A 15,690-nucleotide genomic window follows, 5' to 3' on the forward strand; every position below is an offset into this window, starting at 1 on the left:
GGACCCACTGCACCCCTGAAAAGGCGGACATACTGGGGTAAAATAATGTCGTGATACACCTGACCTGTTGCAGTTCCTCTGTACAAGACATGCAAGGGTGTACGTGCACCCACCCCACACCATCAAACCACGACCTCCATACAGGTCCCTTTCAAGGACATTAAGGGGTTGATATCTGGTTCCTGGTTCACGCCAGATGAAAACCCTGCGAGAATCACTGTTCAGATTATACCTGGACTCGTCTGTGAACATAACCTGGGAGTACTGTTCCAAGGACCATGTACTGTGTTCTTGACACTAGGCTTTATGGGCTCTCCTGTGACCAAGGGTCAGTGGAATGAACCTTGCAGGTCTCTGGGCGAATAAACCATGTCTGTTTAGTTGTCTGTAGACTGTGTCTGGAGACAACTGTTCCAGTGGCTGCCGTTAGGTCCTCAGCAAGGCTACCTGCAGTACTCTGTGGCCGTAGGCAGTCACTGAGGTGAAATATCAGTCTTGTTTGGTGTTGTGCAATGTGGACGTCCCATACTGTAGCACCTGGACACATTTCCTGTCTGCTGGAATTGTTGGCATAATCTTAAGGTTGGTTGGTTGGTTGGGGAAGGAGACCAGACAGCGTGGTCATCGGTCTCATCGTATTAGGAAAGGATGGGGAAGGAAGTCGGCCGTGCCCTTTCAGAGGAACCATCCCGGCATTTGCCTGGAGTGATTTAGGGAAATCACGGAAAACCTAAATCAGGATGGCCGGACGCGGGATTGAACCGTCGTCCTCCCGAATGCGAGTCCAGTGTCTAACCACTGCGCCACCTCGCTCGGTGCATAATCTTAAGCTCACACTTTGGGGCACACGGAGGGCCTGGGCTACGAGCTGCTGTGTTTGACCAAACTCCAGTCGCCCTAGTATTCTACCCTCATAACATCATCAATATGTGTTCTTTTAAGCATTTTCAACACAGTCACCATTAGCACATCTGAAAATGTCTGCACACTTACTCGCTGCACTGTACTCTGACATGCACCAACACACCTCTGCATATGTGGACTGCTGCCAGCACCACCGTGCGACAGCTGCAGGTCAAATGCACCGCATGTCATATCCCGAGGTGATTTAAACCCACAAACCGCCCACCAGAGCATTGTTTTCCCATTACCAGCATTATCCTTAATTCATGAGCATGATTGTATTTTGTCTCTGACCGAAAACCTTTGATTAAGAAAGCCAGGTTAGGTTTTCAAATTCACACACATTCACACAATTTGTAACCCACAACAGTAATGCATAAACAGAAGATTCCTCTTTAATTCTGATTGAAAAATATGTGATCATTGTCACACTTTTATTAAAATTAAGATATTATGGTTTTATCACATTATACTACATAAAAATACCACTGTGAACCCAGTGTACTATGTAGAAAAATGCAGTTGGTGGGAATGTGTGAGGATTCAGTAACTTTATTGTTGTAGGTTAAATCAAAACAGATAGGTGATTACACAATTGTAATTAGAAGGCATTAGACAAGATAGTAATGACTGAATTGATAAAACAAAAATAACAGCTTGTTACAAAAACTGTACAAGTATATAAAATAGGAAATTCACTTGAAAAAAATTGTTTACATTATGAGACAGAAAGGGAAGCAAAATTCCTTGTTCTGCTGATAAAAACGCTTCCAGTAGATGATAATACTCTTAGAACTATACATTCCTTCTTGTGGAAGAAAAGATGGACTGGTTGGGGAAGTTAGAGGGGGGGAGGAGGAGGAGGGGGCAGGGGGGAGCAGGCAGGTGGACAAGCAGGTTCTCAGACTCTAGGATGTGAGGACCCACCTTTTTAAGGATGAGAGGAGGTAAAGATGAAGGAAAAGTTGTCTGGAAGATAATTTGGTAGATTTGTCAGGGAGATAACTCGGTAATATATAGTACACTGGTAAGTACTGTTCCAGCTTTAGTCTAGAGTGGAATAGAGTAAGAAAAGAAGGATAAAAACAAAGACTGGGAATGATACAGAAGTTGAAGAATAGAGAGAAAAATGCCCAGAGCACTACCTTATCTCAAGGTTGCTATACCTCCAATAATTTCTGCTGTAAAATCCCCTTGGCCTCATGCACTGACCCACTACCATGTACTCCTTTGGTAAATTCTATAACATTAAACACAAAGTATCAAATGAAACAACTCATGTTTTTCCTTCATCTTTGCTTCTCTCTTTGTCACTTGTGATCCTCCCCCCAAAATCCAAATCCCCTTTTCCTCCAACTTCTGATCTTTCCCAACCAACTCCTTTTTCCTTCTTGAAGAAGTTCTGGAAGCCCAAAGTGACACTAGGAATTGCATCTCTAGCAGTGAAAACTGCAAATAAGTATTCTACATCTAAATCTACATTTATACTCCGCAAGCCACCCAACGGTGTGTGGCGGAGGGCAATTTACGTGCCACTGTCGTTACCTCCCTTTTCTGTTCCAGTCGCGTATGGTTCGCGGGAAGAACGACTGTCTGAAAGCCTCCGTGTGTGCTCGAATCTCTCTAATTTTACATTCGTGATCTCCTCGGGAGGTATAAGTAGGGGGAAGCAATATATTTGATACCTCATCCAGAAACGCACCCTCTCAAAACCTGGCGAGCAAGCTACACCGCGATGCAGAGCGCCTCTCTTGCAGAGTCTGCCACTTGAGTTTGCTAAACATCTCCGTAACGCTATCACGGTTACCAAATAACCCTGTGACGAAACGCGCCGCTCTTCTTTGGATCTTCTCTATCTCCTCCATCAACCCGATCTGGTACGGATCCCACACTGATAAGCAATACTCAAGTATAGGTCGAACGAGTGTTTTGTAAGCCACCTCCTTTGTTGATGGACTTCTTTTTCTAAGGACTCTCCCAATGAATCTCAACCTGGTACCCGCCTTACTAACAATTAATTTTATATGATCATTCCACTTCAAATCATTCCGCACGCATATTCCCAGATATTTTACAGAAGTAACTGCTACCAGTGTTTGTTCTGCTATCATATAATCATACAATAAAGGATCCTTCTTTCTATGCATTTGCAATACATTACATTTGTCTATGTTAAGGGTCAGTTGCCACTCCCTGCACCGAGTGCCTATCTGCTGCAGATCTTCCTGCATTTCGCTACAATTTTCTAATGCTGCAACTTCTCTGTATACTACAGCATCATCCACGAAAAGCCGCATGGAGCTTCCGACACTATCTACTAGGTCATTTATATATATTGTGAAAAGCAATGGTCCCATAACACTCCCCTGTGGCACACCAGAGGTTACTTTAACGTCTGTAGACGTCTCTCCATTGATAACAACATGTTGTGTTCTGTTTGCTAAAAACTCTTCAATCCAGCCACATAGCTGGTCTGATATTCCGTAGGCTCTTACTCTGTTTATCAGGCGACAGTGCGGAACTGTATCGAACGCCTTCTGGAAGTCAAGGAAAATAGCATCTACCTGGGAGCCTGTATCTAATATTTTCTGGATCTCATGAACAAATAAAGCAAGTTGGGTCTCACTCGATCACTGTTTCTGGAATCCATGTTGATTCCTACAGAGTAGATTCTGGGTTTCCAAAAACGACATGATACTCGAGCAAAAAACATGTTCTAAAATTCTACAACAGATCGATGTCAGAGATATAGGTCTATAGTTTTGCGCATCTGCTCGACGACCCTTCTTGAAGACTGGGACTACCTGTGCTCTTTTCCAATCATTTGGAACCTTCCGTTCCTCTAGAGACTTGTGGTACACGGCTGTTAGAAGGGGGGCAAGTTCTTTCGCGTACTCTGTGTAGAAATGAATTGGTATCCTGTCAGATTCAGTGGACTTTTCTCTGTTGAGTGATTCCAGTTGCTTTTCTATTCCTTGGACACTTATTTCGATGTCAGCCATTTTTTCGTTTGTGCGAGGATTTAGAGAAGGAACTGCAGTGCGGTCTTCCTCTGTGAAACAGCTTTGGAAAAAGGTGTTTAGTATTTCAACTTTATGCGTGTCATCCTCTGTATAAAATAACAGTGTTCTAAATTCAAAATTGCTTTCCAAAACAAAATCAACCACAGGGCATGGTGTCTGCAGAGCCAGCAGACAGAACTATTGCTGTGTATTCATAGATACCTAATGAAGAAAGGAATGCTGATTCAACAATGGCTTAGCTTGTTGTGTGCAGGAGTTCCCTGCATTTTGATTTCACATTTCATGTTAGTACCTGGATTTGTAAACATACAGAAAGGAGTAACAGGTTAGAGACCAGATGTGAACTGACTTTGTAAGACTACTCTATTCAGTATTCTGTGCTGAAGTAGTTTTGTAGCAAAAGTATCACGCACTAAACAAAATTAAGTTCCCAATTTTTTTACTTCTGATTATAAAAATTAACTGTCTACTGCTTTTCTGGAATGACTAAAATAGTGAAGAGATCATACAATATGACATACACTGAAGCACCAAAGAAACTGCTATAGGCATGCAAATTCAAATACAGAGATGTGTAAAGAGGTAGAATACGGCACTGCAGACAGCAGTGCCTATATAAGACAATAAGTGCCTGGTGCAGTTGTTAGATCAGTTACTGCTGCTACAATAGCAGGTTATCAAGATTTAAATGAGTTTGAATGTGGTGTTATAGCCGGCGCACTATCAATGGGACACAGCATATCCAAGGTAGCGATGAAGTGGGGATTTTCCTGTACGGCCATTTCACAAGTGTACTGTGAATATCAGGAATCTGGTAAAACATCAAATCTCTGACATCATTGTGGCCGAAAAAAGATCCTGTAAGAACAGGACCAATGATGACTGAAAAGAATCGTTCAATGTGACAGAAGTGCAACCCTCCAGCAAATTGTTGCAGATTTCAATGCTGGGCCATCAGCAAGCATCAACATGTGAACCATTCTGAAACATCATCGATATGGGGTCTCCGAGCTGAAGGCCCACTTGTGCACCCATGATGACTGCACGACACAAAGTTTTATGCCTCGCTTGGGCCCGTCAACACTGACATTGGACTATTGATGACTGGAAACAAGTTGCCTGGTTGTACGAGTTTTATTTCAGATTATATTGAGCGGATGGACGTTTACAGGTACGGAGACAACCTTATGAAACCACAGACCCTGCATGTCAGCAAGGGACTGTTCAAGCTGGTGAAGGCTCTGTAACTGTGTGGGGTGTGTTCAGTTGGGACCTCTGATACATCTAGATATGACTCTGACTTAAGCATCCTGTCTGACCCTGCACCCATTACTGTGAATTGTGCATTCCGATGAACTTGGGCAATTCCAGCAGGACAATGCGACATCCCACATGTCCAGAATTGCTACAGAGTGGCTCCAGGAACACTCTGCCAAGTTTAAATGCTTCCGCTAAACTCTCCAGACATGAACATTATTGAGCATATCTGGGATGCCTTGCCACGTTGTTGTAAGAAGATGGCCGCCAACTCGAAAGTTCATCATGTTTCTCTGCGGAAAAAAGCTAATTCTATTGGTAAAAAGAAATTGTGTACAAATTGCAAGGACGAAATAACAAAGTTAAAGGAACGTGTATTGAGCCTCCAATTTATAATCAGTGCTATGAAAGAAGATATTCTGAAATTTCAGCTCAGAAAAAGTGAGCCGAATTCTCTAAAAAGTTCCGAAAAACATGGCTGCTGCCAGTGAAAAGTGGACTAAAATCGCATACAAGAAAAACACTCAAGAACTGCAAAATTGTGTGAATAGTAAATGTAACAACATTGTGTATGAAAATGCTTTCGAAGTGCTCTCAATTATATACAGTAATAATACAATAAAATGTGTCAAGCCGCATGGGAAAAAAGACTACGGAAACAAAGCAAAAAGCTTTAAACCTCAGGGAAAATACAATTCTACCGTGAGTGTGGTCGCCGACAGTGTTTCAAAATCAACAACTTCTCAAGATGGATTATCGACTGCTCTGAACAAATGACAAGAAACAAACTGTGTCAACAGGCAACACAAAAGTTCAGGTAGGCCAAATCACCATCCAACAAATTTTTGGAAAATAAACCTGTTTGCGGACAGTCAGGGGAGGAACATAGCATCTGAATTTCAGTGTAGAAGCATTCACAGCATTACTAGTACAGTGAAACCTGGCGCTACATTTCAAGCAGTGACTTCTACAATTTACGTTGAGAAAACAGCGTCAACAAACAAAGACTTTTTCATGTTCTTAACGGGAACGAACGATGTAGCAAGAAATGAAATGCCTAATAATCTCACTCAAAAGGAAGCTACATGAATTTAGAAACTCAAATGTTATTATCTTCTCAGTTCCACATCGACACGACTTACCAAATTGGTCATGTCTAAATGAAGAAGTGCGGTGAGCAAATAACGAAATACAAAACATATGCTCGAGATTCGAAAACGTAACATTTGTGGACATAAGCAGCACAGGAAGAAGATTCCACACAACCTATGGTCTACACCTCAACAAACTAGGAAAAGACTTGGTTATAACATGGATCGAAGAAAGAGTAAACAACAAACTGAATGCAGAGTGTTATGCTACAGTGGCCATCCGTCTCAAGGACAAAAATCACACATTCACTGATGAATCAGCCACGAAATACCAGGTCAGTGATACAATACATCAGCAAGACAAAAGTGACTTTTTTTAGGACAATAAAACTTTCCACCAGTGCAACACCAGATGCACGTGTACGTGATCCACATATGCCTGAAGCAGACCTCAGTTCAAACAAGTGCAATTTATCGTTTCTTCATTATAATGTACAGGGTTTAGGAAACAAAATAGATGCATTTAAATCATTCATGTAGTAATAGTCACAGAACACCAAAACACAGTAGACAACATTCATCATTTCAAATTAGAAGACTATTACCTAGCAACATTCTACTGTATAACACAAAATTAAGGTGGTGGTGTCACCATTTATGTGAGAAAATGTAAGTTAATAACAGCCACAGAAAAAGTGTTTTGGACAAAAAAAATTCAATGCTTACAAAGATTTCGAAATTACAGCTCTTAAACTCATATTTTTTACTGTTTTGTTCATTGTTATAGGTATATATAGATCCCCAAGTGGAAACTTTGACACTTTCCTGGAATCACTTGATGGCGTTCTAAGTAAATCGAAGTCAGGTTGCAGAAATGTAAACGTTATCATACTTGGAGATCTGAACATAAACCTTACTCGACAACCAGGAAAGCATGTGTTTTGCAGATTGTATCCTTTCTTATGGGGCTAAAGACATTCTTGGACTGGTACCCACCAGAATGTCTAACACACCTACATCAATTGATCATATCATTACAAATTATGACCATATCATCTCAGCAGACATCATAAATGGTCACCTTTCAGATCATTTAGGCCAAACACTAGCACTAAAATGTAATACCAAGTTCAAACCAAGAAAAATGTGTGAGCACAAGCGAATACTATCTGCAAACAACATTGCCAAGCTAAGACTTAGTTTAAGTCAGGAATCATGGGAATCAGTTATTACTACCAATGGGGTAAACAATAAATGGAATGAATTTGTAGAAATCCTGACTGGGCACCTAAATAGGACCATGCCAAAAACAAAAGTAAATATTCACAAAAACCAACCTTTAACATCAAAACCTGTGCCATTAGACTGTAAAACAAAAGATCTAAGAGAAAAAATGGAAAACATGTATCACTTACACAGACTAACTGATTCAGAGGTACATAAAGGAACCTACAAGCAGTACAAATACAAGTACCGCAAAGAAGTCAGAAAATTAAAAGCAGAAAGAATCAGCCAAGAGATACGAAACCCAGATAATGTTTCAAAGTCTTGCTGGTCACTTGTAAATAAAATAAGAAATAAGGAAACAGACACCAAAATTAATAATGTAGAATTAACTGTGAACAATAATGTCATTTCTGATCCCTTTCTGGTCAGCAATATTTTCAATAATTACTTCATAGACATCGTCGAAAACGATGTCTGTATGAAACAGGATAAACAGCACATATTCATGACTAGTGACAAACAGAACTGCAGTAGTACACTACCCGCAGTAAGTGCTTATGATATTTTGCAGCACATTGATAGCTTCAAAAACAAAAAATCAGCAGGAATAGATGAAATTTCTCCATATCTAATTAAGGAATGCAAACATGGACTTTTGAAACGACTACTTCATCTTATAAACTGTACACACGAAGAAGGTGTCTTCCCTGACAGGTTGAAACTGGCTGTAATTAAACCATTACTCAAAAAAGGGGAAAGAAAGCATGTACAGAATGACAAGCCCATAGCCCTGATCTCAACACTCAGCAAACTAACAGAAAAAATAATATTAAAAAGAATCCTGGAACACTACAATAACGCTGACGTACTAAGGGATTTCCGACATGGTTTTAGGAAGGGTCAAAGTACCATGTCAGCAGCTGTACAATTTGTTCACCATGTACTTCAAAACGTAAATGAAAAGTCTCAAATGGCAGGAGTATTCTTGGACCTATCAAAAGCTTTTGACAGAGTACATCACGATGTACTCTTGTCAAAAATTGCGAAGAATGGTGTCACTGGAAAACTCGTGCAATTGCTTGAAACATATTTAAAAGGCAGGCAACAGTGCACAGAAACCCTATATTACAATGGAGAAATACTAGAGCAGGAAAGGTCACGTATAAGAAAAATACATTTTGGGGTTCCCCGGGCTCCATTTTAGGTCCAGTCCTATTCATATGTTACGCAAATGATTTCACAAGTTCTCTAGGCAGTAAGCAATTTGGTCACTATGTATGCCGATGATACATCTGGTGTCTGTTGTGCAGACAGTGAGACCGGCCTAGTCTAAGAAATTCGTAGCTTTATTGAAAAGGCAAGAGCACACTTCGAAAAAGACAACTTGAAAGTAAACAAGGAAAAAACAAATAACATTCATTTTAAACCAAGTGCTATAAACAGGCATAACACTGAGACTAAGAAAACTCTGTCAAATAGCTGTTCAGATTGTAAATTCTTGGGACTATACACAGATGACAGACTCTCATGTCTGCAAAAAAATAGCATCCAGACTATATGTATTAAGAAGATTATCACCATATTTCAATTCGGAAAATCTAAGGACTGTATATTATGGGTTATTATACCCTTTCTTGTCATATGGGATAGTACTGTGGGGCAGCACAAGCCAAACAAATGTGAAAAGAGTCTTCATACTGCAAAAGTGAGCCTTAAGGATTGTAGCAAAAGTAAAACAAAGAACCTCTTGTAAAACACTGTTCACTAGACACAATATTCTTACAGTTTATGCCATGTATATATTAGAAACTATAATGTTAGTGAAAGACGACACTAAGATCACAAAAAGAAATATGGACATCCACCACTATGAAACAAGGCATAAAAAAGACTTTCATATGGTTGCCAGAAGATTAACTCTAACAGCACAATGTCCTTATATCCACGGAGCTGTCTTCCACAATTTATTATCAGATGAAATGAAAACAGTGACGGAGCATACTTTTATAAAGTGCATCAAGCAGTGGCTTATTAAAAAATGCCCCTATAATCTAGACCTAGCAGATGTAATAAGAAATAATGTAAAAAGAAAATTCTAATTGGAAAAATTAATTTTTATTTTTTATATACTTTATATACATTTATGATGTAATAAGAAATTAATTTTTATTGTTTTATATACATTTATATTGTAATAGGAAATAATGTAAAATGAAAACTCTAATTGCAAAAATTTTCGGTTGTGTTTTATGTGTATCTATCGGCTGTACTGAGCTGAGGTAAGTACTGGCCAGCCCCTCTATCTCTTTGTTAGTATTTGTTTCACATCTTTATATGAGATTTTCCGTTAATCATTTACATTTATGATGTAATAAGAAATTAATTTTTATTGTTTTATATACATTTATATTGTAATAGGAAATAATGTAAAATGAAAACTCTAATTGCAAAAATTTCACATTTATTCTTCATATACTTTGTTAAAAAAGGCACATGCGTGTAAAAATTACATGTTACGAGCAAATGAAATTCAGTTCCAATTCAAAACGTGCTGTTTAGAAGAGATCTCTACCTCCTCATACTTTTACGGATTTATGGACAGCCCTGCAGGATTCATTGTGTCAGTTCCCTCCAGCACTACTTCAGACATTAGTTGAGTCCACTCCACGTCATGTTGTGGCACTTCTGCATGCTTCTGGGGGCCCTTCACGATATTAGGCAGATGTACCAGTTTCTTTGGTTCTACAGTGTATCTCAGTAAGTAAGCCAGGGATACTGTAATGCTAGTAAAGTAGTGGGGAAATAGCTTTCTGGGTATACAGAGATTAGCGGTGACATTTAAAATGCTGAGAGATGAAATCTGTTGGACAAGACAGAGATAACATAAGGAATAAAGGATGAAATGAAGCCAAAACAAAGATCGAACAAAAAAATGAAGAAGTTTTATTTGATACTAATAATATATGATGGACTTCACAGTTAATGCTGTTTCATACAAACCTAGTTATTCAAAGAAATAATCTACGCTTTAAGTTGCATGAAAATTTCACACTATAACATTTTTTTAAGAATAGAACAGAAAAGAGTTGTGTCTACTTACATAATGTTTTGGTAGGAAAAACTGTAGCATGTAAATGATTAACGGAAAATCTCATATAAAGATGTGAAACAAATACTAACAAAGAGATAGAGGGGCTGGCCAGTACTTACCTCAGCTCAGTACAGCCGATAGATACACATAAAACACAACCGAAAATTTACGTTCCTAGCTTTCGGAACAAATGTTCCTTCATCGGGGAGGAGAGAGGGGAAAGAAAGGGAAACCTGGGTTGCGAAACTGTAGCATGTCTAAGAGACAAACAAAGTGACAAATATTACAGCTTTCAAAATTTTTAATAAAATAATTTCCAAACCTTTCCCTTTAGTTCACAACTCTCCTGAACCATTGTTTGTGAATGATTTAATGATGTTTTCTTTCATACCAAAGATTATTTTTCTTCCCACCCCTCCCCTCTCTCCGTGCCCCCCATCCCTCTCTCTCCTAAAAGAAACTGTGCATGGGATGCAAGTGTTAAAGAGGTCACGAGATTAAAAAAAGTTTTGCTTGCATCTGCAGCGTTCATCATAGTTTATGACTTTTGACAGTCATACATTTGTCCCCCATTAACAAACAAAGGAAGCAGCAACATTTTAGTCTTGTGAGAAAACTTGTGATTCTACATTTAAGAAATAATATGTAGCTTTATTTCACCTGGTAACATCTAGCACAAAGCACAGTTAGTATAAATCATAAACAAAGAAAGATTGGGACATATTTCCAGTTATGAAAAGACTACAGTCTTCCTTGACACAACATAAGGTGGCAATGTGAATAAGACAGGGTACAAATGTAGATTGTGCAATTTCCCCTCTATCAAGCACCAGTACATCTTACTTTTTTTTGCTCTGTTTCAGAGTTTTGCTATTCTCCTGAAGAGTGAACTTTTAAAGGCCAAAGATTCAACCAAACCACTCCATCTACAGGCCACAAGTGGCCCATTGGGACCATCCGACTACCGCACCATCTGCAGCAGAGGACGCTGAGAGGAGGGGCGTGTGGTCAGCACACCGCACTCCCGGCCGTTATGATGGTATTCTTGACCAAAGCCGCTACTATTCGGTCGAGTAGCTCCCCAATTGGCATCACGAGGCTGAGTGCACCCCGAAAAATTTGGAACAGCACATGGTGGCCTGGATGGTGACCCATCCAAGTGTCGGCCACACCCGACAGCACTTAACTTCGGTGATCTCATGGGAACCAGTGTATCCACCAAAGATTCAAACAAGCTTTTCTTTTCATTTTTTTCATTCATGTACCCATCAGACCTGCTTCAGTTTTTTGCTTTTATTTGCTCAGTTACTAGTTTCTCCCCTTCAGTATCAAACATCATTAAAAATTATTTTGACATTCATTTATCACAGATTTATATTAAAACTAGCATTCTTTACAGAGTAGCAGGACATTAACTAGACTGTGATTTTGAAACATGATGACACTGTCACTTAACAGGAAATACAGAAAGATGGTCAGTAGCAGGCTGAAATGTCTAGTCAGTGTACAAAGCTTCCACATATGGTTCAGTTAAAAGTCAGTTAAAAGAACATAGTTCACACAGCATATGGACACTAGCTAGATCTCAGTCTGGAGCAGTTTTTAAAATGTTTACAAGTGTTCTAAATGTGTACTGCATGTGATGCAAAAATGTATATAAGCAAAAGAGAAACAAACACCATTCATATGTCACTGATGAAAACTGTGACTGAAAACTTTATGTAAGTGTCATTTAATTGCGCCTGTCAGAAACTTAACGTGTCTTCTTTATAGTAAGTAGCAATCTGGCTTTTCCTACATTGGTGGTATTCCTATCTGGCATTTCCATTGTTTATAAATACAAACCAATCATTTACTTACTGGATTACTTGTAGGTAATAACCGTAACACAACATGGGTGAATGATGTGTTAGCCTTCAATTTCAGTAAGTCCACATGTATCATTTTTCTCTTCACTGATGCAGAAGGAAGGAACACTGTTTCATTTGAGAGATTGACACCAATATCACTGAAAAACAAATGGTCTGTAATCAATTGCTCCAATTGGAAATGTCAAAAGATGTGAACTGGGTAATAAATAAAACACAAAAGATCATCTCTTAGGGCATCTAAGGAAAGAATTTTTGAATAAGGGATAATAAACCTTTATTTGCAACTGGTTGGCTGATTTTTCAATCTATTCTGAATTACACAGTTGCTGTTTTGCAGCCACATTTAATATTTTGAAAGAATTTTGTGTTGCACAGTGAAAATGAGGAGTGAAATTTGGAGAGATATAGGATACAAAATAAGCAGAAGTGGAGAGGAATGAGACACATATAATGATACCGGTTTCTTAATTAATCTATTCAAATATTCATTTAGCAGTGTTTTCTATTGTTCTACAAATAACAACTGCCATCAGATGAGAATAATGTGTAACTCCTTCATGAACCATGCTGTATACCTATGTGCAACACTCCTGAATTACATGTATCATTACAAATAATTTATTTATAAATACTGGTACTATGAAAAAGGTAGATATATGCAACTCAATGCAAACAAAACAGCTAAATTACATGACATCTATCTTACAGTGCTGCTTTGTTACATAGGGACATACATAATTTTAATACAAGATAAAGGAATGTTTATTATATACAAGGAAGACAGTTTCATTTAACTAAAATGTCTTCAAGATGTTGGGTGCACTTCACATAACAGCAGCCTAAAAATTACAGAAAATAGGAGGTGATAAAGTAATTATCAGTATATAGTTTATGGGGTACAAGAGAGCTGATGTCCTGTATTGGCACTATTTCAAATAACATCACTTTGAAACTTCCTGGCAGATTAAAACTGTGCACTGGACTGAGACTCGAACTCGACCTGTGTCTTTCTTGGTAAAGAGATCTACCAGCTCAGCTACCCAAACACGGTTCGTGACCCATCCTAACAGCTATATTTTCACCAATACTTCCCAACATGCCTTCCATATTTCATAGTAGCTCTCCTGTGAAACTTGCAGGGCTAGCATTCTCACAGAAGATTGCAAAAGCATGGCTTGACCACAGCCTGGGGGATGTTTCCAGAATGAAATTTTCACTCTGCTGCAGAGCGAAAATTTCATTCTGGAAACACCGCCCAGGCTGTGGCCAACCCATGTCTCCACAATATCCATTCTTCGAGGAGCGCTAGTGCAAAAAATTTCACAGGAGAGCTTCCGTGAAGTTTGGAAGGTACAGGCAGGAGTTGAGCTGTAAGGACAGGTTGTGAGTCATGCTTGGGTAGCTCAATCAGTAGAACACTTCCTCACGAAAGGCAAAGGTCCCAAGTTCAATTCTCAGCCCAGTACACAGTTTCAATCTGCCAGGACATTTCACATCAGCACACACTCTACTGCACAGTGAAAATTACAATCTGGAATAATACTTTGGTTTACACAAAATTTGCTTTTTATTCTATCTGTAAGTTTTCATTTTTGGTGTTAGTGTTTATCATGTAAAAATAGTAATGTTTATGTCTTAAACATTACATTTAATGCTTTTATGAAGTGTGGAGTCTTCCCAGATGGAATGAAGCTTGTTATGGTGAAGCCTCTCCACAAAAAGGGAGACACAACACAAGCAATAAACTATTGTCCTATCTCTCTCTCTCTTGACTACATTTGTGAAATGCCTAGAGAATGTACTGTATTCCACATTTGTGAGGCACCTCAAAGACTTTCACATCAGTTGGGATTTTTGTGACCTTTCTAAGGCATTAGACGGTATGCATCACAAAATACTCCGCAACAAAGCATGCCACTACGGCATCAGAGTGACAGTGGGAAACTAACTAAACTCCTAACTTCAAGATGAGAAAACATAGAACTATCCTACGGCTATAACATTACCATGAGATGTAGAATAGTGGTTAGCACTGCTGGCTGCTTTGGGTCACCAGTTCAAACATGACCAACAAATTTAGTATATATCAGTTTTGGAAGGTTCTTGAAATATCCTATGTTTGCAGTGCTTGTACGTTCTGGAATATTTTATGTATGTATAAATACCAGTTTCTGGGATATTCAAAGTGGTTGTAAATAGCTGCACACCTAGATATAACCAGAAGAGAATCCACCCAAAGTCAATTCTCTTCTGGTTATATCTAGGTGTTAATAATAAAGTGCTTGCAGTGGTAAGTGCTGTATTTCATTGACGATCCTGCTTTCAGATTTTGGCTTTAAGGAAGGAAGATTTGGGTTTAACATCTGTTTGAAATTGATTCTGGGTATGAAGTGACACTTTTCGGTGATACAGCAATTCTTCAAAATATCAATACCACCAAAGCCCCAGTTAGATAACGTAATAGCTGTCACCTACACAGGTAGGAACTGCAATACAATCAGTACATTGTTCCAAAGGTCTATGTTTTCAGAAGATCAATGTATTCCAAATCAGCTGCAAATACGGCATCCATCAGTGTTCCCCAGAGACTTTGGTCTGAACCTGATGAAATGATCGACTAAGTTACCAAATACAACAGATTGGGGGACATGTTGTGATTAACAAATGTATACTTTTACTTGGACAGCACAGCCCAGCAATGGTTCAAAAACAATGAAGTGTAGCTCAATAGCTGGGATAAATTCCCAGTCAAGCTGAAGCAAAAACTTGTCAACAATCAATAGCAAGTTGCTTAGTGGAAAAACAATTGATGATCAGGCCCCAGTGTTATGGTAAAATGACACAGTCTTACGTAAAGAATGTTTTAGCCATTTGAAATGTTGTGAATCCCAATATGACAGAAGTCAACAGAATCTCACACTTGATGAAAGGAATTCCAGAAGACATAAACCAAGCTTGTCTGGTAAAGGATGTCACAACAACAGATGAATTCAAGTGGTGCCAGCATATCAAGGAAAGGCAACAGAAAAGAGTCAGATGAAACAGGTATGATCAGTTCCCAATTGTTGTCCCTATGGTAGTGGTGGAAGACTATTATGACCTCACTTCATTCATATATCATGTTGTAAGACAAGACATACAGTCTTTTATGGCAGTTAGAACTGTCAGACTAGTACATTAAAAATAGTAGCTTAAACTTATGCATTGACTTTTTTTGGGTTCATAAA

The 15,690-nt window shown here is 38.9% G+C and overlaps 1 protein-coding gene across 1 annotated transcript in view; it reads right to left on the reverse strand.

Annotated features, from left to right (window-relative positions):
* The window catches only part of LOC126162565 (GPI inositol-deacylase), a 166,907-nt gene that overhangs the window by 79,418 nt on the left and 71,799 nt on the right, over positions 1–15,690 (reverse strand). The window contains exon 7 of the mRNA XM_049919153.1: positions 12,453–12,600. Within this exon, the coding sequence (XP_049775110.1) occupies positions 12,453–12,600 (148 nt within the window). The remainder of the gene's footprint in view (positions 1–12,452; positions 12,601–15,690) is intronic.

This window comes from Schistocerca cancellata, chromosome 2, assembly GCF_023864275.1.
Source record: "Schistocerca cancellata isolate TAMUIC-IGC-003103 chromosome 2, iqSchCanc2.1, whole genome shotgun sequence".
In the NCBI taxonomy this organism is placed as follows: Eukaryota; Metazoa; Arthropoda; class Insecta; order Orthoptera; family Acrididae; genus Schistocerca; species Schistocerca cancellata.